Source organism: Hyperolius riggenbachi, chromosome 9 (genome assembly GCF_040937935.1).
Source record: "Hyperolius riggenbachi isolate aHypRig1 chromosome 9, aHypRig1.pri, whole genome shotgun sequence".
Classification (NCBI taxonomy): Eukaryota; Metazoa; Chordata; class Amphibia; order Anura; family Hyperoliidae; genus Hyperolius; species Hyperolius riggenbachi.
In genome coordinates, this window is record NC_090654.1 from 35,132,070 (window position 1) to 35,159,228 (window position 27,159).

The 27,159-nt window shown below is 44.2% G+C and overlaps 1 protein-coding gene across 5 annotated transcripts in view; it reads right to left on the bottom strand.

The window, feature by feature from the left end:
* Positions 1 to 2,451: 2,451 nt before the first annotated feature.
* Positions 2,452 to 27,159, bottom strand: part of LOC137532215 (CUGBP Elav-like family member 3-A) — an 84,617-nt gene continuing 59,909 nt past the window's right edge. For 2 of the 5 annotated variants that reach the window (XM_068252466.1, XM_068252464.1), the window contains exons 7-13: positions 26,932 to 27,091; positions 21,281 to 21,430; positions 21,115 to 21,180; positions 20,375 to 20,473; positions 20,140 to 20,283; positions 19,875 to 20,011; positions 2,452 to 6,706 (exon numbers count right to left, since the gene is read on the bottom strand). In XM_068252466.1, coding sequence (XP_068108567.1) covers positions 19,884 to 20,011; positions 20,140 to 20,283; positions 20,375 to 20,473; positions 21,115 to 21,180; positions 21,281 to 21,430; positions 26,932 to 27,091 — 747 coding nt within the window. In that variant the 3' untranslated portion in view covers positions 2,452 to 6,706; positions 19,875 to 19,883. Of the gene's footprint in view, positions 6,707 to 19,874; positions 20,012 to 20,139; positions 20,284 to 20,374; positions 20,474 to 21,114; positions 21,181 to 21,271; positions 21,431 to 26,931; positions 27,092 to 27,159 lie in introns of all 5 variants that reach the window. The other 3 variants (XM_068252465.1, XM_068252462.1, XM_068252463.1) reach the window with 2 other exon arrangements.

The window sequence follows — 27,159 nt, forward strand, 5'->3', positions numbered from 1 at the left end:
AATGCTTCTGAACAGATCTCAATCTCAAATTTAAATTGTTGTGCATGGCAGCAGGAGGGGTTTAACTCACCCTTGCTGCTGCCTCCGTGCGCTGCCCTCCATGTTAGGTATCAGCTCTCCAGCTACATCTTTCTTCTGGCTAAAGGAGAAATTAGCTGGAGAATGCACAGAAGTAGTGACAAGGGTGAGTTAACATCCCCACCCATGTGCAACAGTTTAAATTTGAGTTCTGTCCTGAGGCTTTCGGAACACCTGTACCTGCGATGCTGTTGGTCAGGGGCGGCTGGTGAAAGTGGGCCTTGGGCGGCAAAAAGTACAAATCCGGCCCTGCCTACACTGGGCTGCAGAAAGCCCCATGTGAGTACTAATTTCGTATTTATTTTGAGCTCGGAGTCCCTTTAAAAGGAAATATATATTGCAGCCTCCATAGCCCTCTTGCTACAATTGTCTGTAGCCATCTTGCGAACATGGCTATTCAGTACCTGTACAAAGTATATTCTGTGTGCAATCATATTTGAGATTTGTGGTTCCATGAAATCAGTTCTGAAACGGTTGATTGCTAAATACTTTGCATAGCTTGCCGTTTGCAGTTTTCCCCTCCTGCAGCAAGGTGGATAATTCATTTCACCAATAGGAGAGCAGCTTTTATACTGTGGACATTTTGTAGCCAATGAGGAAAATCTGAGTCTCAGCTCTGAGAGGAAGGAATGTTCCAGAAAAGGAGCAGAGGAGGCTGGAGAGAGATATCAAGGATTACACAGTGTTACACACACAGAACTGAGCTGCCTGTGAGGTGAAATTCTTTCTTCACTTTACTTTACATAGCTGCCTCATTCTACCTCATCTGAAAAAACTGTAAGCAAGCCATTGACCAGCTAACAGTGAATCCAGTTTATTGGTATGCTTATCTGCCTGCATAGCACCTCTTGCAGATTCACAGAGCCAGATTTGAGTAAGTGATTAATATTGGATTGTGACCTTCGCATGGTCAAGCCTCCCAGGGTCTTATTCAATGCAGTTTGTAGTGGGGACTAGAGACAAAAACTGTCATATTGGCCTAACAATCTGCACTGAGGTGTCTAGGCCTATCAGAAGAGGAGCTCCTTGTGGATTACAAATACTATAAATGCTGTATGTATATATATATATATATATATATATATAATATATATATATATATATATATATATATATATGCTCCAACTGCCGGCCTGCTACTTAGATTAACATTGGCCAGTGTTTAGGGAAATTAGCTTAAATGTTTATCTGAGTTTGATTGAGCAGACTGTTTATACATTTGTCATTTAGAGTGCACGTAATGATTTACTGTGATTTTAGGGATTTCACACCTCTGTATTTTCTGGTGCCTCTTTGAGCCAAACCCTTTCCAGAGACTTTGGAAGTGGCATTCTCTATTGCATTCCTTTGTAAGCAACTTTTGGTACTCCATTATTGCCATAACTGTGAGTTCAGATGCTATGACCTGTTAATTTTATCTTTATTACTGGGTCTCCAGCTCCAATAAAATTGCTTAGCATTATACTGCTGATTTATGTGCATCACTGGAGGTTGTGGGTGTCCCCAGAGTTGGAAAAGAGCAGGACCCATCTAACACCGCTACACCTATGGGTGCGCTACACTTCCTTCAAAGGAATTCAATTTGGACTAGCAGCTGCTCTGACTCCGTACTGTCCCAGTGTTCTTCCCAGATTTTTTTCCTGCCGGGTGGCATGAAAAAGTAACCAGGTGAGGCACAACAGGAGAATGCAGGGCTGATGCAACTCTTCTTCCAGTATCGGAGGAGGATGAGGAGGTGCGCCTATGACAGCCGGGTGGCCATCAAAATTAGCCGGGTGGAGTACCCGGCTAAAAGACTCTAGGTAGAACACTGCTGTCCTTTATACATCCTGTCCTTTGCTTTTTTGGGGTACATGCTTCTAACTCATATTATTAGCAAGGTGGTTTTTGCGATGCAGTAAAAGTGTATCGAATTGACCAATTCCTTTTTATGATAATTAGTTTGAAGCTTGTGTATGGTTACGGCTGCTGCTGAATTGTTCAGTGGTTAGGATCAAGTAGACCTGAACTCGGGAAAGAAGAAAACCAGAGAAATGCACCCTGTATGTATTTTAAAGAGTTTAGCCTTTAATTCCCCCTCGTCTGTGACTGATCACAAGTTGTAATTTGATCGCTCAGCTGTGTTAGCTGCCACGGCAGAGCAGCTAATTTGTAAACACAGGATGTTAACCCTATGTCTGCTTCCATGAAAGCAGGAAGTAGACACACTGAAGATTTATTGCAGGATTTGTATCAGCTGTAACAAAAATGTTTTTCTTTAAAGGTTATTATGCTGTTGCTTATCGTTTAGAACAGAGAGGAAGTTCTGAGTTCAGGTCCGCTTTAAGCTGGCGCCCATAGCTTAAATGTTAACAAAGTCACAAAAGGAACCAGCACTATTCATGAAATTTATTTTTCATTTAAAACAGAAAAAATTAAATAATTCAAAATAAACATGAATAAATAAGAAATAAGTTATGCCTTATATAATCATCAGGAATTACTCTTATACCCCATTTTCCACCCTCCTGCCCTCATTTATATTAAAATACCCTTTACCCCACTCCCACAAAAAAAAATAATAATAATAATAATTCCTAGAGTCTGACGATAGAAGGCGGAGATGCACAAACTTCTGTACAGTTCCGGGAGTTTTACTTTTATAGATACTGTAAACATATTCCATCTTTCTGAGCGAAAAAAAAGTCTGTGCGCTGATTGGCCAGACGCGACCTTGTGATATGCAGAGTGTCTTGGCTTCACCCCAGCCGTATCCCACAATTCATTGCAACAAAATTATTTCAAGACATAAATATATATTTATATATTCTTCATAATTTTTTTTTTCTCCCTGCTAGCAACCATTGTCCCCATGTCTCTATGGCTACGCGGGAGGCCTGCGGTTCTGTGGAATTTCAGAGAAACAAAAAAAAAAATGATGATGGAGGAGTGGTTTGAAATGTTTAAAGCAGAATATAGTGAAAGGTTTGGCTTACAGTATGGGCTCAGTGTGTGTTCAGAATCGCCATGGTCTTAGGTCGATGAGAAATGTGCCTTTGCAGGCAATATGGTGGAATGGGACACTATGCTGCTTATACCACCCCATAACCAATATTTCCTAGCAAGACGCAGGGATAAATCTGGCTTTCTGATTTTATTTCCTCTATTGCAGGTTATACAGTCCACTGTTCACCTCTTTCTTACACCATCTCGAACATAGCTTCTTGCTTTAAGAGCATTTCCTTGTGTTGGCCACCAGGAGGTGCCAGCATGATTTTTATACACCACATTATGAGACTATCAAGGCCTTTCTTATGGGCACATTTCCCTTGGCAACTTAAAAGAGACTTCCACCAAGCTTTAAACAAAAGTATCCCCCATTGTAACAGCATTTTAAAAACAATTTCCTTTGCTCATAGTACGTTTTAAGGTTATCCTTACAATTGCATTTTAAGCCCTTGAAAGGGTTTTGTGTCATGGGCCTCATACACGTGCTAGACGGTTCTCGGCCGATACGGTAGTCTCTGCCGGGAATGTACCATGTGTGCGGCGGCCCCTGCCCCTCCCCAGTGCGTTGACTAGAGATATGGAGTGCCGGAACATCTTATCCGAACACCGGCCGAGGACATTCTTTGCCCCTTCCCAAGGCTGGATGTTTTTCATGCAGCAGCACCCCTCCCATTCCATGTGCAGCCCCCTCTTCCAGGTGTATTATTCATGTACTGTAGCCCCTCTTTCATGAACAGTTCCCCTGGGCATCAGTTTCCCTTTTCCATGTGCTGATTTCCATTTTCAGACTGCTCTTTCATATGTAGCATCCCTACTTAAATGTTTAAGTGCCCTCTTTGGCTGCATCCGCATAAGGCCTAGGCCTTTGTGGCCTGTCCTGAAATACGGCCCTGCCCGCTCTCCCGTGTGCCAATCTGTCATCTAAATCCCCCCTCCATAGCAAAAGAGTGAGTTGCTAGCCTCTAGGATAGCAACATGTTTGTACTGAACTGTCGCCCAAAGGGAATGAGTCTTGATCCCTGTGGGCATCAATAATTGTGTGTTTCTATGCACATTAAGCAACTGTTGTGTCAACAAAGACGAGCAAGTTCTCCTAGACAAAACCCAGCTATTCTGTCCTCAAAGTGGCGCAGATATCATTGGATCTGTCAGTTACTGTAACAATCGCTCTCTCTTTGGTGAGTTATTCCAAAGAATTAAGCAGAATAATGACTAAAGACAGAGTCTGAAAAGCTTTCGTAAGTGGAGCTGTTGACAGAGTTTAAAAAAATAAGAAATGTTTAAATAGATACAAATGTATTTAGGGCCCAGTCCCTTGAGACTTAGTAGAATACTCCTTTAATGAACATATTTTGGAAATGAGGGATGAGTGGTGCATGTCATGGGGGGGGGGGGGCTAAGGGGCACAAAAGCCTTGTACACATGCTAGATTCAGGTCACCCTTAATGACCCTTGATTGTTAGGGCAAGGTTTTGTGGAGGGAGGCGTGTCATTTGTCAATAGCCAATTAGAATGTGCCATTCAGTGGAGAGGGGAGGAGGGACGATGGGTGGTGAAGGAGCGAGCAACATCCTGCGGTGCGGGAACAAAAGGACGCGATGCATTCGTTTTTTGTTTAGTAAACCTCTGTGACGTATCTCTAAACAATGTTGTAGGGCAGCTCTACACATGCTAGATTCTCAGCTGAGTTTCCTGCAGCATGTGTAGGAGGCTTAAATCTGAGAATTTCAGATTTTAGTTGTGGTTAAGGAATGTGCAATTTGAAAAGCTAAGTGCAATGAGATGAAGTTTTTTTTTTCTTTTTATGGTCATGACATGATGTGCAAATTAGGTCAGAATTGCACTGCGAATGTTCCTTCCCCACCCAAAATGCATACAAGAGAACTTGCCGCCACATCATGACATGATGTGCAAATTAGGTCAGAATTGCACTGCGAATGTTCCTTCCCCACCCAAAATGCATACAAGAGAACTTGCCGCCAGGAGACTGCTGCTGCACAAGTTCCCGGCGGCGTTAATTACTATTCCCTCTCTGGGTCCACGTGGATAGTGGGGAATGATGTAATTCAGCTTCCAGCTATTGCTGGAGGCCAAATTACAGTGTTTTACAAGTAACTTCAGTTCAGTCTTCTGACAGCGCCGAAGTTACTCACTGTGCGCCGCTATAGCTGTAATTCCTATTACGGTCTATGGTGGCGCCGGCTGCACCCAAGGCTCCTGCGCCCAAAACTATACAGATGCCCCTCTATGCACCCTGTGCAATTGGCCATTTGTCTGGCTGATCTTTTAGGCCTACTATTGGCTTTCAGATGAGCAGATTTGGTCACTTAACCTAAATGTTTCTTCATTTTGTTTTGGGGGGGGGGGGGGTGTCTTGGCAGCAGCTACTGCTTTTACTGGATAGATAATTGCCTATGAGGCAGTTATGAGAGGCCTTGCAGCTGTTTTCAGAAGCAGCTTACAGAACCTCACAAGTAACTACGGTATTTTTTACGTATTTTTGTTCCCACACAGGCTAATTTTCTGATGAGAAACATGAAACTTTTGCTTGTTGCCGAATACTTCTGCACCCACCATGGTCTACGTAGAGTTTGAGTGGGCACGATAAATACTTCATGAGCCTGTCCAAGCATAAGAGAACAAAGTGGGTTAAAAAATTCTGTGGAATTTATGATTTGACTCTTCTTATTCAGGGTTTGACGTTAAAGCAAAGGCGGGTTGACCGTGTTTGACGTGGCAGAGCCAGATGTTTGTAGCTAGTTGCTGGTGATGTCCATGACCTGAAGGAAAGCTGGATGTGAGGGGTTTTTACTTGGGGGGGGAGGGAGACCATAGCAAACACAGCACAAGCCAGGAAGTGAGGTGTGAACGATAAGGAGATATTGCACTGAATCCCGCAACCTCCGTTAAATCGCTATTTACATGGTAGCTCTGACAGGTTGTACGGTAAGGACAAAGGCCACTTGCCTCCCTGCCCTCCCTCAGTCACCAATTTCTCAGAGCTTTTTTTTATCTTAAAATAATAACTCTACCAGCATTTATGCGTTTCTTAGATATCTGAGGATGTGAACTCAAGTCAACTTTTTTTGTCTTTTTCTTTTTTAAACAAGAATCTCTGAGAAAAGAAATAAAAAAAACAAAACAAAAAGGAACCTTATTTCTAAAGCGGGTCCTGTGCCCTTTTTTTTTTTCAACGACGCTTCATCTCAGTCCTCGGCAGAGTCTCCTGCTGCTGCCGCATTAAAACAGTTCATAATTTTTTTTATTTTAATTTTTTTCCAATTTTTGCTCAATGCTTAAAAAATAAATCCAGCGCTTAGCTGTTGAGCTTGAAAGCGGAACCGTACCCTGCCCCGCTTCCGTTACACCTGTGTGCAGTTCCAGGAATGTTCCGTCACGCCGTCTCTCCAAGGGAGGAAGAGCCGGCGAGTCTTGAGTCCGGTGGTCCTTGCTGGTTAAAGGTTGGGAGATTCAACCGGATTCAACAGTTTTTGAGATTTTTTTTCCCCTGAAAAATGTCCGTCTTGGTCCAGCAGCAGTTAGAGGAGTTTTTGGAGTCTTTTGCAAGGTGTGGAGAGAAAAAGGGGGAGGAGAGGCTGGAACCAAGATCCCCTCAGAACCCCCAAATCAGGTCCACCTGCTGAGAGAGAAAAAGAGGAACCCGATTAACGTAAATAATGTAGAAACCAACATTTAAAATGTAAAGCCTAAAGGACAATTTAAACATGCCATCTACTATCCCTTCCCATCTGCATTTGAATCCTGGGGAGACATTGATGCAAAAAATGTTTCAGTGGTCTATTTGATAGAAAAATAATTCAATGATTTAATCTATCTAAATATAAATAAATGTATATAAAAATTCTGCAGTTTTTATAAGAAGTGTGATGGAACCATCCTCATTGCAGGTGATGGTTTCAAAAACTTCTGGTCCATTCAGAGAAGCACAAGTGGTAAATTGTTCAAGTTCCGAGTAGAATACTATAACACTAGAAGCTTTAGACGTATTGTCCATCATCCTTATGGACTCAAATCAAACCAGAAAGAAGGGAACCGGAGTGTTCTAGTATTTTTTTGTAAATTTTTTTCTTTTAAACGTGCAATGATGCAGGTTTCCAAGAGTTTTATCAGATCCTTTCAAGTCAGGAACATCTAAGGAAAGCCCCCTGAGATATCCTGTATAATATGACGGAAGGAAGGGGAGGAGAGGGAGGCGGGGTTTCAACGCAGACCTAGAGCCCGTTTTGAAACGGGCTTAGGTCTACTAGTCTACATATGAAACGAGAGGAACGACATATAATGCCAAACTCTGAGCTTTGGTGTACAGTTCGGCTGTGGTTATTAAATGCCTATTTCAAAAAGGCTATTTGTAATTCTAAGTGGTTGTGTGTGCAGAGGCTGAAGCACATGGGGAGAGAGTTGCTACATGAGAAGGAGGAGGAGAGCCCCTTAGCCGGGGAGATCGAGTACTCACTGGGCGAGCCACATGTTCTTTCAACTGCTCCTGTGCCTGACTGTACGCTCGGCTCCTGTACTTTCACCGCCCCTCCACCCCACTGATAGGCAGGAGGTGAGAGGAGGGCGGAGAGTGTGTCTGAGGGATAGCGGCCGCTGCAGTGACACAGCTGCTGCCCGCTGTAGTGAATAGAGCATGCAGAAAGGCAATTCTACCACGAACCTGGACTAGCAGGCATGGCGCCCATGGGTGCTTTGGCGCCCATAGCACTAGCCATGCCTGCACCCTTGTAGATACGCGTCTGTGTGTGCCCCCCCTCCCTTTCAAATAGTGTCAGTCCTCGGTATTTTGTTGGTGAATAAGAACCAGGTTTCATTCTCTTTTACCTCCATGGATAATTAGGATTGCTCAATTGTCACCATGCGTAAACAAAAAAATAAAAGAAACTCAATAAAAGGATAAAAATCCAACTTGGGCAATTGTACAAAGACCAATTGTTTTAATGCAGTTCTCATCCAGCATTCAAAGAAGCAGATGGACAAGGAGATAGGAATTACAGTACAGACACATAACCCATTCATGGAAAATGTTGCCAGAGAAGCCACAATGACTAGGCAGAGGGCTCCGATTGCTGTCCTCGTGTCTACAAGTGGCATCCTGGTGGTTTTAAAGGTTGTGCACCATCTACAATACCTAAAACCTCCATCACAGACTCCCTCTCTCTAGCCCTCACACCTAATCCTAAGGATTCAATAAAAAGGACACTTTTCAATTTTGATAAATCCACAGTATTTTCATATAGGGTCATTAAAGTGAACCTAAAGTCAAAATGAACTTTTGAGATAATGAATTGTATGTGTAGCACGGATCATAAATAGAACATTAGTAGCTAAGAAAAGAGTATCTTATACTGTATTTATTTTTAGTTATATAGCTTTATCTATATCATTGCATCAGACTGTCACATTTGCAGTTTAGAATCCACACTCTGCCTTTTAAAGAGAACCAGAGACCACAGAAAAAAGATGTTATACATACATGGGGCTTCCTCCAGCCCCACCAGCCTGGATCACTCCCACACCGCCTTTCTCCACTGCCTCTGTCCGCCGGTACCGTGTCCCGTCACTTCGGCCAGTCGAGCCAGTTGACGCAAGCGCAGTGCGCTCCCTCCGTACTGCGCAGGCGCATGCGTACAGAGCCGGAGGGAGCCCCTGTGCATGCGGAAGACTGGTCACATCTGCCGGAAGTGACGGGACCCGGTACCGGCAATAGAGGCAGCGGAGGATGGCGGCGTGGAATCGATCCAGGCTTATGGGGCTGGAGGAAGCCCCAGGTATGTATAACATCTTTTTTCATTTTTAAGAGATCGTTCATCTCTGGTTCCTTTTAAGCTGTAAAAAAAGCAGAACAAATAACAGGTTAACTTTCCTGCAGTAAAACCTTATCTCAAGCATTCTCTCACTGTTTCTTGGCTGCTTAAGCTTTTATTTGCTGTTCAGAAAACTGGACTGACTTTAACAAGCTGTCGACAAGCTTAGAGAAGCTCTTTTGCATAGATAACTTGATTTTTTATTTTTGTTTGTAACTCTCCCTGTACTGGGAAACAGAAAAGGAATTCACATAATTTCTTAGTAGGGGTAGTATCATATGTGTATAGGTTTATCTCATCATGTCCTTTTAGGTTCACTTTAAGGAACATGGATATAGTCAACGTTAATATGAGTTTGCGGAATTGGTAGATACAAATACTTTGAAAAGTATATTTAACATCAGACTAAAAAAAGTATGACAGTGTCACTTGACCATAATGAAATCTGCCAAATGCCAAACTCATCATGGTGGTAAAATAATTATTTGCAGGTGTACGGTTGCTTTTTTTTTATTGAATCCAAGCATTTATTTAGCTTCAACCCCTTTAGCAGACAAGTTCATAGCCTGTTTCACCCAATGAAAAGTGCAGAGGAGCAAGTGTACAAACAAGGCCAGAAACAAACCATCAACAGGCCAAGCCAATCACCGAGACAAACGTTTGGTTGCATCCAAGTCCCAGACCACAACCAATAGTTCAGGCGCTCTGGAAGGGAGCAGACAGCCTGCCGGGGCAGCAGAGAGCTCAGTAGTGAGGTTGAGGCGTAGACAGAACAACAGATACAGACATTCTGAAGTCTCATGCAAGAAGAAAAGGTGGAGAAGAAACACTGAAGATGGAGACAAGACATTGACAAATACTAAAGGGGGGGCTCCGGATTTTTCTCTTTCTTTATACCCAAGGATCTACACCGATACCATCTGCTTAACCAAGTCCACCCTTGCCTTGACTATTCCTGTGACCAAGGTAGAGTTTTGTTGTTTTTTAATGGGTTTGTGTAGTGATTTTCTTTTTCATTTATTTATTGTGTTTACTATTAAAATATTTTTTCCTAACCTGGATACTATTCTGCATCGCAATGAACATATGGTATCTGTACAGAGTTTGCTGGTGGTTTGAGGGGCATGCTTTGAACATTCAAGAAAAGCCTCATTTACTGCAGACTAAATAAGATAGATGCAAGGAAAACAATAGGGGCCAGTCATCAGTAGACAAGTCCGAGGACTCCTGTAATGTAAAGGTGCCCATACATTATGCGATGTATGGGCAGATCGACCATGACAAGTTTTGAGCCCAGGTGGCTCTAAATTTTGCTCGGTATATTTGCTCGGCCTTGTGAGCTCCTCACATGATGGTTATCAACCTGATTGAGCGACTACCAATTTTTTTGCCGTAGATCGACCAGGAGACAGATCTCTCTGATCAAATCTGATCGGAGAGAGATCCATTGCCTGCCCATACAGTGCAGACCTGTTTTCTGATAGATCTCCGCATGAAATCTATCATAAATCGGCCTAGTCATGCAGCCTCCACTTCCTGCCTGGCCACTCCCAGAGTATAAAATGTTCCTCCACCACTACCCCCCCCCCCCTCACTTGTCCTGCTGGCGCAGCTCCCGGTCTCCTCCTCCATCACCCCCATGTCTGCCATAAATGTGAGCGCCACCACATGACATGTATATCACGTGGCACATGTGTGATGGGGAAGGGGGGGGGGGAGCATTTTACACTTGAGTAAGGACAGCCGGGGGTTTATCACATACGTCAGTCGTCACACCATTACCGCCGCACCCCTCATCGACTGTGTCGGACTGAGATTTTCCAGCATGTCCAATCGATGTATTCAAACAGTATTGGCCTGATATTGAGTCATTGATCAGGTGGACATGCTACATACATTTCCATCCAATTCAATAAAATGAATAATGGTTGATTGGGCCACAAAATCATTAGATTTATGAGCACCTTAACCACTTCAGCCTACAGTGTTGTTTCACCTTATGCATCCGAGCAACGATCACCTCCCATTCATTCACCTATAACTTTATAACTACTTATCTCAATTAATCTATATCTTGTTTTTTCCACCACTAATTAGGCTTTCTTTGGGTGGTACATTTTGCTAAAGAATTATTTTTTTCTAAATCCATTTTAACAGGAAGATTAAGAAAGAAATGAAAACATTTCATTATTTCTCAGATTTTGGCCCTTATAGTTTGAAATGAATTTGAAAAGTTTGAAACGTAATTAAAACTCTTGTATTTTATTTGCCCATTTGTCCCGGTTATTACACCGTTTAAATGATGTCTCTATCACAATTTATGGCGCCGATATTTTATTTAGAAATAAAGGTGCATTTTTTTCAATTGAAAGCTTATAATATAAATATAATACTATACTCTCTTGACATGCATATTTAAAAAGTTCAGACCCTTAGGGCCCTTTTCCGCTAGCGTTCGTGCTAAACGCTAGCGATTGGGATTCAGTAAAAGTCCAAAATTTCCCGGCGATTTCCCGACGTTTGCGATCGTGATTTTGCTATGCTGTGCACTGCATAGCAAAAGCACGGGAAAAAAAGTTCTGCGGCGCGATCGCGATTTAGCAAACCGTAGCGATTTTAAAATCACTAGCGATTTGCGATTTTGCGATTCAGCAATCGCAAACGCTCTAGTGGAAAAGGGCCCTGAGGTAACTATTTATGTTGGGTTTTTTTATTGTAATTTTTTTTATTTTTTATTTTAATTAAAAAATGTATTTGGGTAATTTTTGGTGTGGGAGGTAAACAGCTCATTTAAAATGTAATATAATGTAATTATTTAATAAAAAAAATGTATGTGGGTGTAGTTTACTATTTGGCCATAAGATGGCCACAGTCCTGGAAGCAAACGATCTCGCTTCCAGGAACAAGAAAGAGGACAGGAAACCTTTTTTTTTTTGCAGAAAGACAGCGGCCTCTGATAAGAGACCGTCGGTTTTTCTGCGGGGGACTTAGATCGATGACTGGGATGTATATTCCCATTCATTGATCAGGGGGGCTAACGGCCGGCAGCGGGAGCGTGCGTGATCGCGCGCCTCAGGCAGCAGGAGCAGCACAGTCTATCTGGACGGATATATCCATCCAGATAGACTTAAGTGGTTAAAGGACATCCGAGGTGAAAATAAACAGATGAGAAAAATAATTGTATCTATCCTCCTTCTCCTAAAAATGACTTTAGATGTCCCACGGTTTTATTTTATTTTTAAATTTAGTTCTTAAATTTTTACTGTTTCATTGTCTCTGCTCAATGACAACTTCATTGAAGTATGCTAGAGCTCAAATCTATGAATTAGTGACCCTCTTTATCTTTTTCCTGCTCCAGGAAGCCATTTACTAACAGAAAAGTATTTTATGGCTGTAATTACTTATCGGTGAGGGTTATACTATAGTCTGACCCAGTCTGGCCCACTCCTGACCCGACTAGAAACTGTCACTTGCATGCCTGATGTTTAACTCTTTCAGGCAGAACAAAAAAAAAGGAACACAGCATAGTTATTTGTGTACTTGGCACTGTACATACACATGTCTATCTCATCATGTCACATGTCACCTCGGGTATCCTTTAAACCTTTAAAGCCCTGTACATAAGGACTTTTGAAAGCCAAAAATGACTTGTCTTATCTAACTTCTGCATCTGACATAACATTGGCTATTGCTTGGTTCAGACCATAGAAGGCTGACTCTTTCAGGAGGAGATGACATTGTGTTTTTATCTATTTATTTAAGTAGTTCCAAGCAGCAAGGGCTTACAAGGGTTTAATAAAAACCATTAAGCCAACCGTAGGTAACCGGGAGAAAGCTTTTGTGATTCTCAAGTTGGGTTAATTTATATGTAAAATGAAGACTGAGGAGGAGGCAGAACCGGCTGATGCGCCGTCACCCATGTGACTCCACTGCCGAGAGCATGTGTGCGGAATGCTGAGGACTCTTGTGCCCGCCCAGCTGCTTTGAACACTGCCATCTGCCTAGACTCTGTTCGCTGTAACCCAAAGGATCTGCAGAGGCCCCGCCAATCTGGCGTAGTGGTGAGCCTACAATTGTTCTTCAGAGAACTGTGTCCACTTTCAAGCAGTCTTTACATGCCTCAGAGGTGCTTTGAGGATCAGCAGCACTGTGCACGTTATAGTCGGCTGTGTGATGGCAGCTGGATGTGTTGTGCAGAAGTATGGGACCGGTCAAATAGGCAGGATAGTTAGCATGTGGGGGGCATCAGCCAATTCACGACTTTAGGTGGTGTGGGATTTATGGGGTTGCGCCTTGTACTTTTTACACGCCTTGTGTAGCACTGCATGAATTTCCTGTTACCCTGCTGGATATTTGTGTACTATATGTGGTAGCTCTCACAGTGGTGGTATGAATCATACAGAAAGGTAGTGCTCGTATTCATTATTATCTTTAAATTTATATACAGTTCCCTCCTCCGATCCTCCAGCAACCCCCACTTCTCTGCAGGACTTTTCAAGAGCTGGCCCACTCTCTGGAACTCCCTTCCACCACCTATCAGGCTTGCCTTATCCTTCAACACCTTCAAACAAGCCCTCAAAATGCGCTAGTTCAAGATTGCCCACCCCGATGCATCAATGACATACCGTATTTTTCGGACTATAAGACGCACTTTTTCTCCCCCAAAAGTGGGGAGAAAAAGTAACTGCATCTTATAGTCCAAATGTAACAATATACCTGTCCGGGTGGGCACTGTGTCAGCAGCAGCAGCAGTTATCTGGCGCCGGCGGTGTTCCGTGGCAGCATAACAGCAGCTGCAATGAACGTTATGCTGGTGTCCATTGTCCTGCTTGTCCCTCCGAGCGGCGGCAGTGCGATCAGCTGTACAACTCCCTGGGTGGCATAGCAGCAGCCGCTGCAATCATCTGCAATGTCTGTGTGTGTCTGCCAGCTTGTCCCCCGAGCGGCTCCAGCAGCAGCGTGATCCGTGATAAGTCCCCAGGAGGCATGGCAGTAGGTGCTAATAAGATCGTTTGTATTCCCCTCTTCTGCCCCGCATCAGCCACGCGTCATTGTAATGCAGGCACAGCGGGACATCTTCAGCCACGTTACCATCAGACGCTGGCAGAGACCTCTGAACTGCTTCCTTATTGGCTCGCCACATGACCCCGGCGCATGTGCGACGCAGGTCATCAGAGGGCACCAATAAGGAAGCAGTTCAGAGGTCTCTGCCAGACGCTGATGGTAACGTGGCTGAAGATGTCCCGCTGTGCCTGCCCTGCATTACAATGACGCGTGGCTGATGCGGGGCAGAAGAGGGGCATGCATAAACTATCTTATTAGCACCTACTGCCATGCCTCCCGGGGACTTATCACGGATCACGCTGCTGCTGGAGCCGCTCGGGGGACAAGCCGGCAGACACACACAGACATTGCAGATGATTGCAGCGGCTGCTGCTATGCCACCCAGGGAGTTGTACAGCTGATCGCACTGCCGCCGCTCGGAGGGACAAGCAGGACAATGGACACCGGCATAAAGATCATTGCAGCTGCTGCTATGCTGCCACGGAACACCGCCGGCGCCAGATAACTGCTGCTGCAGCCTCACCTCACCAGGAACCTCATTATGATGGGTGAGCTTTCTTAAATGTAATGCTTAGTGTAGCTATTAGTGTAGTTAGGTTGGAGGTGGGGGGAGGTGACAGGGGTTTGTGTAGTGTAGTGAAGTGTAGTGTAGTGTAGCTGGGTGGGGGGTACATCAGGGGTTAGTGAAGTGTAGTGTAGCTGGGGGTGAGGCATAGTGTAGTGTAGCTGGGGGTTAGTGTAATTGGGGCAGAAGTGGTTAGTGTAGCTGACCAGTATAACTTAGATAGAAACATCTTAGGGGGAGATTAAAGGTCTATAGGAGACTCCTGGACCATAGATGCACCTAGATTTAGTATTTTTTTATTTTTTCCTGGTTTTTGCCCTCTAAACCTAGGTGCGTCTTATAGTCCGGAGCGTCTTATAGTCCGAAAAATACGGTAACTTGCACTGCTGAACATCTATTACGCAACCCAAACCTAGTGAGTCCCAACCCTCCCCTCCCCACCTTTAAATTGTAAGCCTCTTGCAGCATCCTCCCCCTAGTGTATCCAACTTGATCATGCACCCCTTCATCCAAGAGTCCTCCCGCAGACTGATTTGGAATTGAACTATGTGATCTCTAAAGACTTAAACTCCACTACATGATATTGTGTCTTGTATCTTGTTGTCTTTCTCCCTATTTATCTATTGTGCAGCGCTGCGTAATATGTTGGCGCTTTATAAATACAATAAATAATAATACTACAAATGTTGTCATATATGTGCATAATTAGATCTTAATTCAAATCTTTGCTCTTGGTTTTTTTATTGTATGGAATGAGGAGGTAATCTAAAGCTGTAAAATCATTAATAATAGAGATAAAGGAGGTTGCACTGCAGAGTTTATTGCATTAGGCCCTGTGTGTCTACGTGAGGCGGGACCTGTAGCTTACAGAAGTAGGTGTGACCAGTTTTAAAGCAGGATTGCTATTAAATCAAATTTGTGTTTATTATACAGTCTACAACCTGACTCTGCATTCCAGTATAATCATAAATGTTTCTGCTATAATAAATCTTATCTCAGTCAGCCTGGCTCTATTTGGTGCATTGCCGAGCAGAAGGAAGCTTGTTATCTCCCCTCCCACATTCCTGCTCCTCACTGATTGGCTGAGGGCAGTTCAGTGTGACACGAGGCTGAGAATGGAAATAAACCTCACCCCTCTGCAGATGCTGCTGAAATACAATCTATGCTGTGCTCATATGTATTTACAAAGCAAGCAAGATGTGGAAGTGCAGTTTCTAGGAGAAAAATAGAGTAAGGGAGGAAATGACGTCAAGATTGGCTTCAGTCAGAGGCAGTAAAAATGGAAAATGCCTGAAACAGTTTTCTCTTTATTTACTATATACAATTCACTGAAATTAAAACGTGGACAGTACAATACAAATGTTATTTAAGTAGAACAAGTATTTATCTACTTATATATGTGTTTTTTTCTCTGCTGCTTTAAAGACCTAAACTCTGGTAATAAAAAAAATATCAAGCTAGACATGATAGCTGCACAGCTGCAGCAACTATGGCTATGCAAAATGTTAAAGATATACAATAATCAACATGATTACTTTCAGCATTTGCTTTGTATAGTTTTGGATGTAGTCAGGCTTTGATTTGCATCATGTAAAAAAATGAAACACTCTGCAGAGGGAAGTAGATTACAGAACATTAGAAGACATGAAAGAGACACATGCAAAAAACAACACAGTCCTACAAAAAGTTATCGCCCCCTACTGCAAGGGTGAGGAAAGACAGACAAAAAACACAATGAAGAGTTTGGGGGAACAGCTGGAAGCATGAGATAAGGTGCACAGTCCACAGCTAGCATTGCCAATGCATCAATCAGCACAGTGAGAGTCCATAGAGGGGGTGCCACATACATGTACAGATGACCGGGGGGGGGGGGGGGGGGGAGGTCAGTAGATGGATTATTACATGTAACGTTTCTTTCATTATTTGCCAAAAGTAGGGACCTCCTTGTATAAAGTGCATCCGAAGAATGACGCAGGCTAAATCACTCACTAGATAGAAACTGGACCTCCCAGTTGAAACTTGTTTTTAATTCTTAGAGTGGGTAAAGATCAAAGGATCTACTTCATATTACGAACTATCCCTCTCTAGATTAAACCACTCCTCATTCTTAGCTGTCTCACCAGTAACAGGGGGCCTGGCAAGCAAATCCTTACAGGGGCTTTTAAATCTGTTCTTACACCTTACATACTGGTGATTTAGCCCCAAAAGGTGCCTATCAATGATACAATCTTGATTGTACAATTTTACCAAGTTTATGTAGTAGAAGGGTAAACTACGTGAACATACTTTGAATGGATACTGTATTTTTTGGACTATAAGACACACTTTTCTCCCCCAAAACTGGGGAGAAAAGTCAGTGCATCTTAAAGTCTGAATAAAACATATTCGGACCCACGACAAGTGTGTTTCTTGTGTCCTCTGTCCCCCTGTGTCCTCCAGTGTCCCCCGTGTCCTCTGTCCCTGTCTTCTCTGTCCCCCATGTCAGTGTCCTGCTCCAATCTAAGGAAGTAGCTGCAACAATTTACAAATTGGGCGGAGGGTGCTGCCCTAAACTTCCAATCACGCCACTCACTGCTCCTTTCTTAATTGGAGACGATGGTCGTGAGGGCGGGACCAAGGCTCCGTCATTGGGGCCAATCACTGCACTCCCCATATTACATAGATGTGGTAAGATTGTACGTTGAGTATTGAGATTGTATAATTGGTGGGCACCAAAAGAATACTCAGTGTTGTTTTTACCAGCTACTAAAAAGCATGGCTGCCTAATCTACCCATGTGAGAGTTTAGGGACCTCTTCACTCTTTCAAGCGAGGTAAAATAGAGGGTTTATCTAGTAAAATTTAAAATAATTTAGCCAATGATTTATTACTTATAATTCAGTTGTAATGTTAATTGTATTTTCATTTTGTAGCTTTAGAATAATAATCGCCACTTTAAATCAACAGCAGAAAATCCACAGGTTGTTTTTTTTTTTTGGGGGGGGGGGGGGGGGGAGACTTGCAAATATCTTAAGGATGCACTTTTTAAAAGGATGGCACCTGCTGGATTTCATGATGCCCTGTACAGTCTAGTAAACCAGTCAGTATAGCACGGCACATAAACTTCAACATTTCACAGCACTCCATGCATCCTAAACACCACCGAAACCTCCCTTGGAGTTGCTCCTCAGGGGCGGGACTTGAAGGAGGAAGAGTAGGTAGGAGGGTGAGGTAGTTAGGGAGGAATCTCAAATACAACACGGTCATTCCAGTGGATGCAACTTACAAGGGGTGGTGCTACGAGTCCCAGGACAGCCAATGGATGCTAGGTATACGTCAAAGCGACAGAGTCATCTCATGATTTGATTGGACCCTGGCACGAGGTGGGCGGGTTTGAAGCGGCAGAAAAAGAAAAGCTGTTTTGTTTTGGTTATGCGGTTAATGTTTGTTTAATTCCCTTCCTTCCCTTTTTATGCAGGTAAGCTCCTACTTTATTTCCTAGTTTTAAATAAACCGAATAGTTAGAAATTCTCAGCAAAGAACATAAATGAACCTTTAGTTTTCCTCAATTATGGGATTGTATGTGGTTTAAAATTTATATCTATTAAGGTGGTGTTTATATAGTGTTATAGCACAGGATTTCCGTTACCTTCGTTTTGTAGGATGGTCTGCTAGAAATATACTACCAATACTAGGGTACAAAAGAGAAATGATTGCGACCCAAGAAATTGTTGGTTGTTTTGGGGTCAGCATAATCTGGAGCTCCAATTAAATCCTTTTATTTCCTAATTAAAAGTTGACGGTTCTGATTATTGGCTTAGTTAGATTTTTAAATCACATGCTCTGGGAACAAAAAGTACTATTGCCAGACCATATGTTCCACTTACATTCCTAGATAAGACGTTTAGGATCATTGGGCTTGTGATATCACATGTTCCGGATTTCAGGTGCTAGGTCACATGTTCCAGGGCTACATGGGCTGGTGACATCACCTGATTAAAGTTTATGTTCAGGGATCAAATAGAATGATACTGTTTCTAGATCACATATTTAAGGATCTAGGAGACTAGTAACATCACCAGAACATATTATGTGACCTCCCAAGGACCACAGGGCCTTGTTACATCAGTAGATCACATGTTCAGGATCAGAGGGGCTGGTGACATCTTTGGTATGTATACACTTTCCAGATTTAAGGGGGTTAGTGGCATCCCTAGGTCATCCCAAAACCATGTTCCCCTTTGCTAGTGACCTATCTAAATCCCATGTCCCAGGATCATGGTGACTGAAGACACCACTCAAGGTTCTAAAGGTGACATCCCTAAATCAAATGTTCTTGGATCCCAGAGGCTGATGACATCCATAAATTAAATGTTCTTGGATCTCAGAGGTTGGGGAGATCCTTAAATAAAACATTCTGAGATCACAGGGGATGTTGATGGTCCATATTTCAGGATAATGGGCTGGGAACATCCTTAGATGACTTCACTAGATCTTATAATGTTGGCATCACAAGCCTCTAGCGTTATCACTAGATCCCATAATTCAGCCTCCACTGGCATTACAGGTTCACAGAATCTAGTGATTTCCTATGTCATATGTTTGGAGATCACAACCTCCAGTTTCATCACTAAGTTGTGTTCTGGAATCATTGTTTTCACTACTAACAATACTAGGACAAATTCTGTAGGCAGATATCCTCTAAGTGTACAGTTCAAAGATCAAAGAGAAGTGCCTTCATGTCATTGCTAGGTCACATTAAGATTCTGAGGCACAATCTCTGGGTATGCTACTGGATATATAATGTCTAGACTATATAGTGGGATTTTAGGAAGGTTTCTAAGCAATAGAAGGAATTTGTAGGGTTGTACAACCCAATGAGGTAATATAAATATACTGAGAAGTTCTAAAAGCCACTAAAGTCGCCTGAGATGAGATTCTCCTCTGTGTGGGGCCCACATGGAACCATCAAACAACTGTAATCAGCAATAAATAACAATAACAAATGGAGAATAAACACCCATGAATAGACAAAGAAACTGCTCTGAACACGAAAAAGGAAACAGAGGGGGGCACAAGAACCACATTCATCATACCACGCCTAGTATCTCTATCTGGAACCTTTACCATGTGATTTTCACCAATCATGGTAGTGGTAACATTATGGTAAGGTTGCATGGAAGGCCTGAAGTTATGTTAGAATTCCCATTTCTTCCAATTCGTCCTTGTCAAGATATTATTGCCCAAGTCGAATTTGTTTTCAGAAGGTTAAAGAGATTCACACATTAATGGGAGTCTTTTTCTGAACCCAACCTACGGTTAAGGGTGAGGGTCCCAAGTAATGGCCTAGGTTGGCTGTCTTCCTTTCGTACCCACCTGAACTCCTTAGTATGGCCGGTTGGCATCTTTTGGTCTCTTTAGTTGTACTTTCAGTCTCTTCATGCCAATCTGGAAACCGTTCATGGCCTGAATGGCAGCTTGGGCACTGCCGGGATTGTCAAAACTTACAAAGCCTGTGGAACGATTGTGAGATAACAAAACAATGTAAAGAGGAGAGTCTCATCTGAAGTGGAAATATGTTTCTCATACATTAGCCAACCATTGTGCCATGTTGACCAAGACTAGGCTGGAGTCCACTTACCGAAGCACTTGCTCTGATTGGTGGCTCTGTCTACAAACACTTTGGCAGAGATGACATTGCCGAATGGGAGAAACATCTGTAGGATCTCCGAGTCGGTGAATTCCTGGGGCAGGTGGTAGATAAAGATGTTGCAGCCTTCTGGGCCTACAGCAGAAATGGGCAATTAGACATTAGACATATTGAGGGCAGTCATGCTTTAGTCTTTTTGGAGACCATTGCAAGATGGAATACTCACCCTCCCTCTGTTGCTGTTGTTGCGGGGGCTGCTGGGGTAATAATGGCGGAGGCTGCGTAAATGCTGGGCTCACCAGTCCATAGGCAGCAGGGTAGGCAGCTGTAAACCAAGTACATGTATAAGAAAAACATAAAGGATTCAGCACTCCCCACAATGGTATACCATCTTTGTGAGCTTAATCGCCAGGATCTAGGCTTAGGGCAAAGAATCAGAAGCATTAACAATGGCCAGTTTGTTACTACTGTTCCTGGCCAATTCCCCATCCATTTTTTGTTAAAAAGATAGAAGCAGCCTTTTTTTCTGCACTTTGTCCTGCTTTCTAATAGCTGTAGGAGCTGCCATTCCACCCTCTTCTCACTCCCGTCCCCTGCCCTTATTAATCCAGGGGAAAGTGTGAATGTAATCAAGTGTGACTTCTCTAAACTGTTTGAAGTACAGTGTCCTATCCCCACCCCACCCCACCCCGCAGATGAAATAATTTATTGTGCTCATTGCTACTGCTAATTTCAGCTGCCTAATCTGCATGTTATTTTTGCGGACATGGAAGTAAAGCAATAAAAGTCTCTAACAAACAAATAAATGTAAAAAAAAAACGGTAGAATGGATTTTTTTTATCAATGAGCCACAATGTTAACATGCATTTTTAATGTGCCACTGATAAACCCTGGGGGCTAAAAATGCTGCTCAGTTCACTTGAACATTTAGCTGTAGTACCACAACTTGCCTGCCACCCAAGTTACCTGTGTAGTGCTGCATGCCCGCATAAGCTTGCTGCAAAGGATCCAGCTGGGTGACCGGACTCTGGGCTTGGGGGAGGAGAAAAGAAAAACCTTCAGTGAAAAATGTTTATTATGGCACAGCAGATTTTTTGACCAATATGGAATTTAACATACATACCAGTATTACCTGGATACGGGTGAAGGCCGTTGGTGTAGATGGCCTCCGAGCTTGGCTGCACGCTGCTCTGTGTGGGCACTGCACTGTAGCCGTTAACTCCCAGTGTGGCAGGGATGGCTGATACTGGTGTGGCAGCTAGAGTGGGGGGAGTACTGGTACCTGCCAAACAGAGATGTGGACAATGGTATGTCAGTAGCCTAAAATGTAGCGGGTCTTAAAGTGAACCAGAGACGAAGCACACTCATGTATTTTACCATATATATCAGTGGGAACATTAGAAAAAACACCTATCCTCCTCTCTGTTTCATTCATCACTGCTCAGCCTGCTTATCAGCCCTGATAAAATCCCCGACTGAGCATTCAGTCTGGCTTTGCTCAGGAATCATTATAGCTGAGTCATTATAGCACAGCCAGAAGGGGGCAGGCTTGGGCTTGAAAAGACATCAGAGAAGACAGACTCAGCTATAATGATTCCTGAGCAAAGCCAGACTGAATGCTCAGTCGGGGATTATATCAGGGCTGACAACAAGCAGGCTGAGCAGTGAAGGATGAAAGAGAGAAGAGAGAGCAGGTAGGTGTTTTCTCTAATTTTCCCACTGATATATATGGTAAAATACATGAGGGTGCGTCGTCATGTAAAATACATGAGGGTGGTTCACTTTAAGGTACATACACACGTGCAACTTAATGCACGACCAACTTGTTGTTTGCACGACCATTACATATACACATGCTGACCAACTTAACAACCAACTCATTTAACCACTTCCGGATTCTCGGTGCGTATATATACGCCCCTGAATCCTGAAGTGTATACCGTTCCATGTCAGCTCACGGAGATCTTCCCCGGTGTTTACATGTATACGGCGCTGCTGCGCAGCAGCGCCGTAGAGGAGATCGGCGATCCCCGGCCTCTGATTGGCCGGGGATCACCGGCATCTGATAGGCTAAAGCCTATCCCATCAGGCGCAGGACGGAAATCCGTCCTGCGCCGCTCACAGGGGGAGGGAGAGGGAGGGAAGGGGAAGGAGGCCAGGAAGCGCTGCGGAGGGGGGCTTTGAAGAGCCCCCCCCCTCGCAAGCGCAAGCAGCCGGCGGCGATCAGACCCCCCAGCAGGACATCCCCCTAGTGGGGAAAAAGGGGGGGAAGTCTGATCGCCCTGGCTGCTAGCTGATCTGTGCTGTGGGCTGGAGAGCCCACGCAGCACAGATCAGCACACAATTTCATGGTGTGGAAGTGGTTAAATACTGCGAGTGCACACCATATCCACATTCAAAAATCAGCATCATTAAAACTATTTGCACACACGTGGCCAACCTGCATGATAGTTGGTTAGTTGATCCGCCGGTTGGATTGGGCAAACCGCCTCTTATCAGTGGCTCATTTAGTCATTTGCTGCCCAAGCTATCATCCAACAGAAACATTTGGACGATAGTTGGGCAGAAAAGTTAGAAAAGTTGCATGTGTGTACGAGCCTTTAAGCCTCATCTACACGGGCAGATGAGGCTGCGATCCGGCGGCTCAATTAGCCGCCGGATCGCCTCTTCCGCGTGCCCGCCGCGTCCCCGTTTGCCGCGCGTGCGCCACATTCGATTCCCCGCTCGTCCCCGCCGGCGCCGCTTATCTTCCGCTCGATTCCCTGCCATTGTCCCCTCGCGGGGAGCGAGCAGGGAATCGGCGGTGCGGAGATCCGTCCTGTCGGATCTTATCAATCGAGCCGCATCAACGGCTCGATTGATAAGGAGCATCGCGGCCGCATCTACTCGTGTAGATGCGGCTTAACACTCAAGAAAGACAAGATTACTTTCCTAATTACCGTGCCATAAAATGTAATGGCCTGCAACTCCCAAGTACTTTCCACATGGTATCACCAAACCTCTCTGACCTCTCAACTTTTTTTGGATAAATCTAGTCCTAGAATCCTCTGATTTGAGCGTTGCTGCTGGGATCCAGAGATGAACCTCAAGCATATAGGTGGCAAGTTCCATGGAACAGCCCAAGGTTTATAAGACTCTGTCCTCAGTTCATTCAGCCTTTGCCTTTGACTGCCAGCAGAGTAAACTACACAAACCCACAGAGTGCTTCCAAGTATGCAAATTCTGATAACCCTTTTATGGTTTACAGCTTACATATTTTGCATTTATTTTAAGAGGTTTTTTACAAAATCATTTTCAAAAAAATTAAGAAATAGCCAATCGCGGTTTTATGTAAAACGGTCTATGATACAGGAAACCTCACCTTCAATTTGGGATCTGAAAGAAGAACTGAAACACTTAAAACATTGAAACCTTTCCTAGTGAAGGAGATTCCAACATTGGATCTACAGCGCTTCATGTCCCCCTTCAAATATACAACCTGGTATGCCGCAGAACAACTGCAGGTCATCTTGAATTAGGTCTTATAAATGGGTGGAGGACAGCGAGCTTAGGAGAAGTAAAATAGGAGAAGAGAGTAAACAAGGAGGAAGATGGGGAAGCTCCATGAATTAAGGGAAGAGGGAGAAGATGGACTACTGGGGGGGGAGGGGGGGGGGGGTTAGTTCTGTTATACCTGTTAAACCTGCTGCAGTTCCACACTGCTCTTGCTCATGCGAAGCAGGAATACTTTACCAAGCTCATCTGAGCACAAGCTTCCAATCCCCGGCGTCTTTTTGGCACCTTCAACTTCCTGCTTAAACCCACCCCCCCACCTTCTGTTTCCTCCCTCTCTGCCACAGATTTAGCCACCCACTTCACCAACAAAATAGTCTCCATCCGTCAGGAAATAATCAATCTTCAATCTTCACCTCCCACCCGCTCACAACCAACTCCTCCTCCACGCTATCCTCCCCTCACCTTCTTCACTCCTACTACCACTGAGGAAGTCAACCACCTACTGCAGACTTCCCATACCACTACCTCCCCCTTTGACTCTATCCCTTCTGATCTACTTCAGCCTCACTTCTCAGATCTGGCCCCAGTCCTCACTACCCTGTTTAACCTCTCCCTATCCACAGGCACGTTCCCCTCAGACTTCAAGCAGGCCACAGTACTGCCCCTGCTCAAGAAACCCTCCCGCGACCCCTCGCTACCCTCCAACTACCGCCCGATCTCCCTCCTCCCCTTGGCCTCAAAACTCCTTGAGCGTCTGGTTCACAAACGCCTGACCCAGTACCTCAATGCCAACTCACTACTAGAACCAATGCAATCTGGATTTCGGCCTGCCCACTCAACTGAAACGGCTCTCACCAAAGTGGTCAATGAACTTGCCTTAGCTAAAACTGAAGGTAAATACTCCATTCTCCTCCTCCTTGACATTTCAGCAGCTTTTGATACAGTAGATCATCCCCTACTCCTCCAGTCCCCCCAATCCATGGGCATTCACGATCTCGCCCTGACCTGGCTTTCATCCTACCTCTTCAACCGCTCCTTCACAACCTCCTTCAATGAGTCCTCGTCCACCCCCAACCAACTCTCAGTGGGAGTCCCCCAAGGCTCGGTCCTTGGCCCCCTACTGTTCTCTCTATACACATTCTCCATTGGCAAGGTTATCTCCTCCATGGGTTTTAACTATCATCTGTATCTGCAGATGACACCCAAATCTACCTCCATACCCCTGACATATCCACCACTACCATGGACAAGGTCTCCTCCTGTCTATCTGCCATCTCCTCCTGGATGTCCGCTAGGTTCCTGAAATTAAATCTAGACTAAACGGAATTTATGATCTTCCCACCCCGGTCATCCCTGGACCTCCCAGATGTGCAGGTCACTGTTAATCCCACTACCATTCACCCTACCTCTCAAGCCCACGGTCTGGGTGTCACCCTGGACTCCGCACTCTCCTTCACTCCCCACATCCAAAACCTCACAAAGTCCTGCAACTTCCACCTTCGTAACATCTGTAAGATTCGCCCTTTCCTGACCCCTGCCACCACCAAACTCCTCATCCATGCCCTCATAATTTCCCGCCTCGACTACTGCAATGCTCTTCTGTCTGGTCTCCCTAAGACCCAAATAGCCCCACTGCAGTCCATCATGAATGCGGCAGTCAGAATTATCCACTCCTCCCATCGCTCCACCAGGGCGGCTCCCCTCCGTGAATCCCTCCACTGGCTTCCTATCCAGTCCAAAATCAGATTCAAGATATTGTGTCTGACCTACAAATCCGTCCACAAAACCTGTCCAACCTACATTTCTGATCTTACTCAGAGATACACACCAAGCTGCTCACTCCGCTCCTCCAATGAACTTCGCCTGACCGTCCCCCGCATCACCCAGTCCTATTGCACGCCTCCAAGACTTCTCAAGAGCCGCTCCAACACTATGGAACTCCATACCTCCACCCATTAGGGCAGCCCCTTCCTTCAACACCTTCAAGATGGCCCCTAAAACTCACCTTTTCACTCTGGCCTACCAACCCTCACAATTGCTCTAAACCCACAGCTGAACTCTGGTCTCCTACCTCTCGTGTCCCTACCTCTCCCTCTAGATTGTAAGCCTTTGGGCAGGGTCCTCCTCCTTTTGTGTCCTACCTGAACATGCACCTCCATTACTGTGCACCCATGCTATGCATTTGATAAACCTAACTTGCCTAATCTCCATGCTCCCCTCCAGTGACTGACTAAGCATTACCTTGTACTCATACTGTGCTGTGTGATCTGGTTTTCTTGTATTCCTGTATTGTCATATTGCTGTTTGTCACCCCTAAATATTGTCTGTAACCTAAATTAATATACAGCGCTGCGTAATATGTTGGCGCTTTATAAATACAATAAATAATAATAATATTAATAATATACAGAGAGTCGGGACCTTATGGGTCGTACGACTTTGCAAGTTGGACATATCTTGTGATTTAAAGGACACCCAAAGTGAAAATAAACTAATGAAATAAACAATTGTTTCTATCTTCCTTCTCCTAAAAATGACTTTTTAAGATGTTCCACAGTTTTATTTTATGTTTAAATCTACTTTTTAAGTTTTAACTGTTTTATTGTTTTTGCTCAATGACACATTCATTGAAGTATGCCAGAGCTAAAATCTATGAACTATTGACCCTTTTTATCCCTTTCCTGCTCTCAGAAGCCATTTAGAAAAACACTCGGAAACACCGCTCACTCGGATCAGGACAGTGCTGGAACCAGGATGGCCAAATCCATGAATCTGTAACAGAAGAAGGGGAAGGTCCGCACGTTGTCCTAAACGAAGTCCTTTATTGTGGACGTATCCAAAAAATCAGCACACACAATCACACATCTCCAGCTGACATGTTTCAAACCTGGTGGTCCTTAATCATAGCCATTGTCTGCTAGGAAAGTGTTTTATAGTTGGAATTTCTTATCAGTGAGGGGTACATTGTCAGGACTGAGTCAGCCACTTACATACCTGATATTTAACTTTTTCAGGCAGAGAAAAAAAAAAAAAGGAACACAGCATAGTTATTTGTGTGCTAGGGACTGTACATACCCATGTCTATCTCATCATGTCACATGTCACCTCGGGTATCCTTTAAACATTGATGCGGTCTTAAATTTTTTCTCTCCATCTGCCCTTAAAGAGAACCCCCTATCCATAATACTGAAGTTCTCAGTTTTCCTTTCTTGTTTTAATCAGTATCCCACCATGATTCGGACTCCCAGAATTCTCTAGTGTCATCCCGGCACCGAGCCTTGTTCTCACCTGAAGAGGATGTGATTGGGGTAATTGGTGTGATGGGGGTGGCTATGATCCCGTTGGGGTTGATTGTCGCCATTTGCTGCATCTGGACAGCTGCCATGGTGGCCATAGGGTTGAGGTAAGCACTGTGCGCGGCCACCAGGGCGGCCTGCTGCTGCATAAGCTGTGGGGGACGCAAAAACACAAACCGGTATTAGACAAGAAGAACGTGACAGGTAAGGGTGACAATAC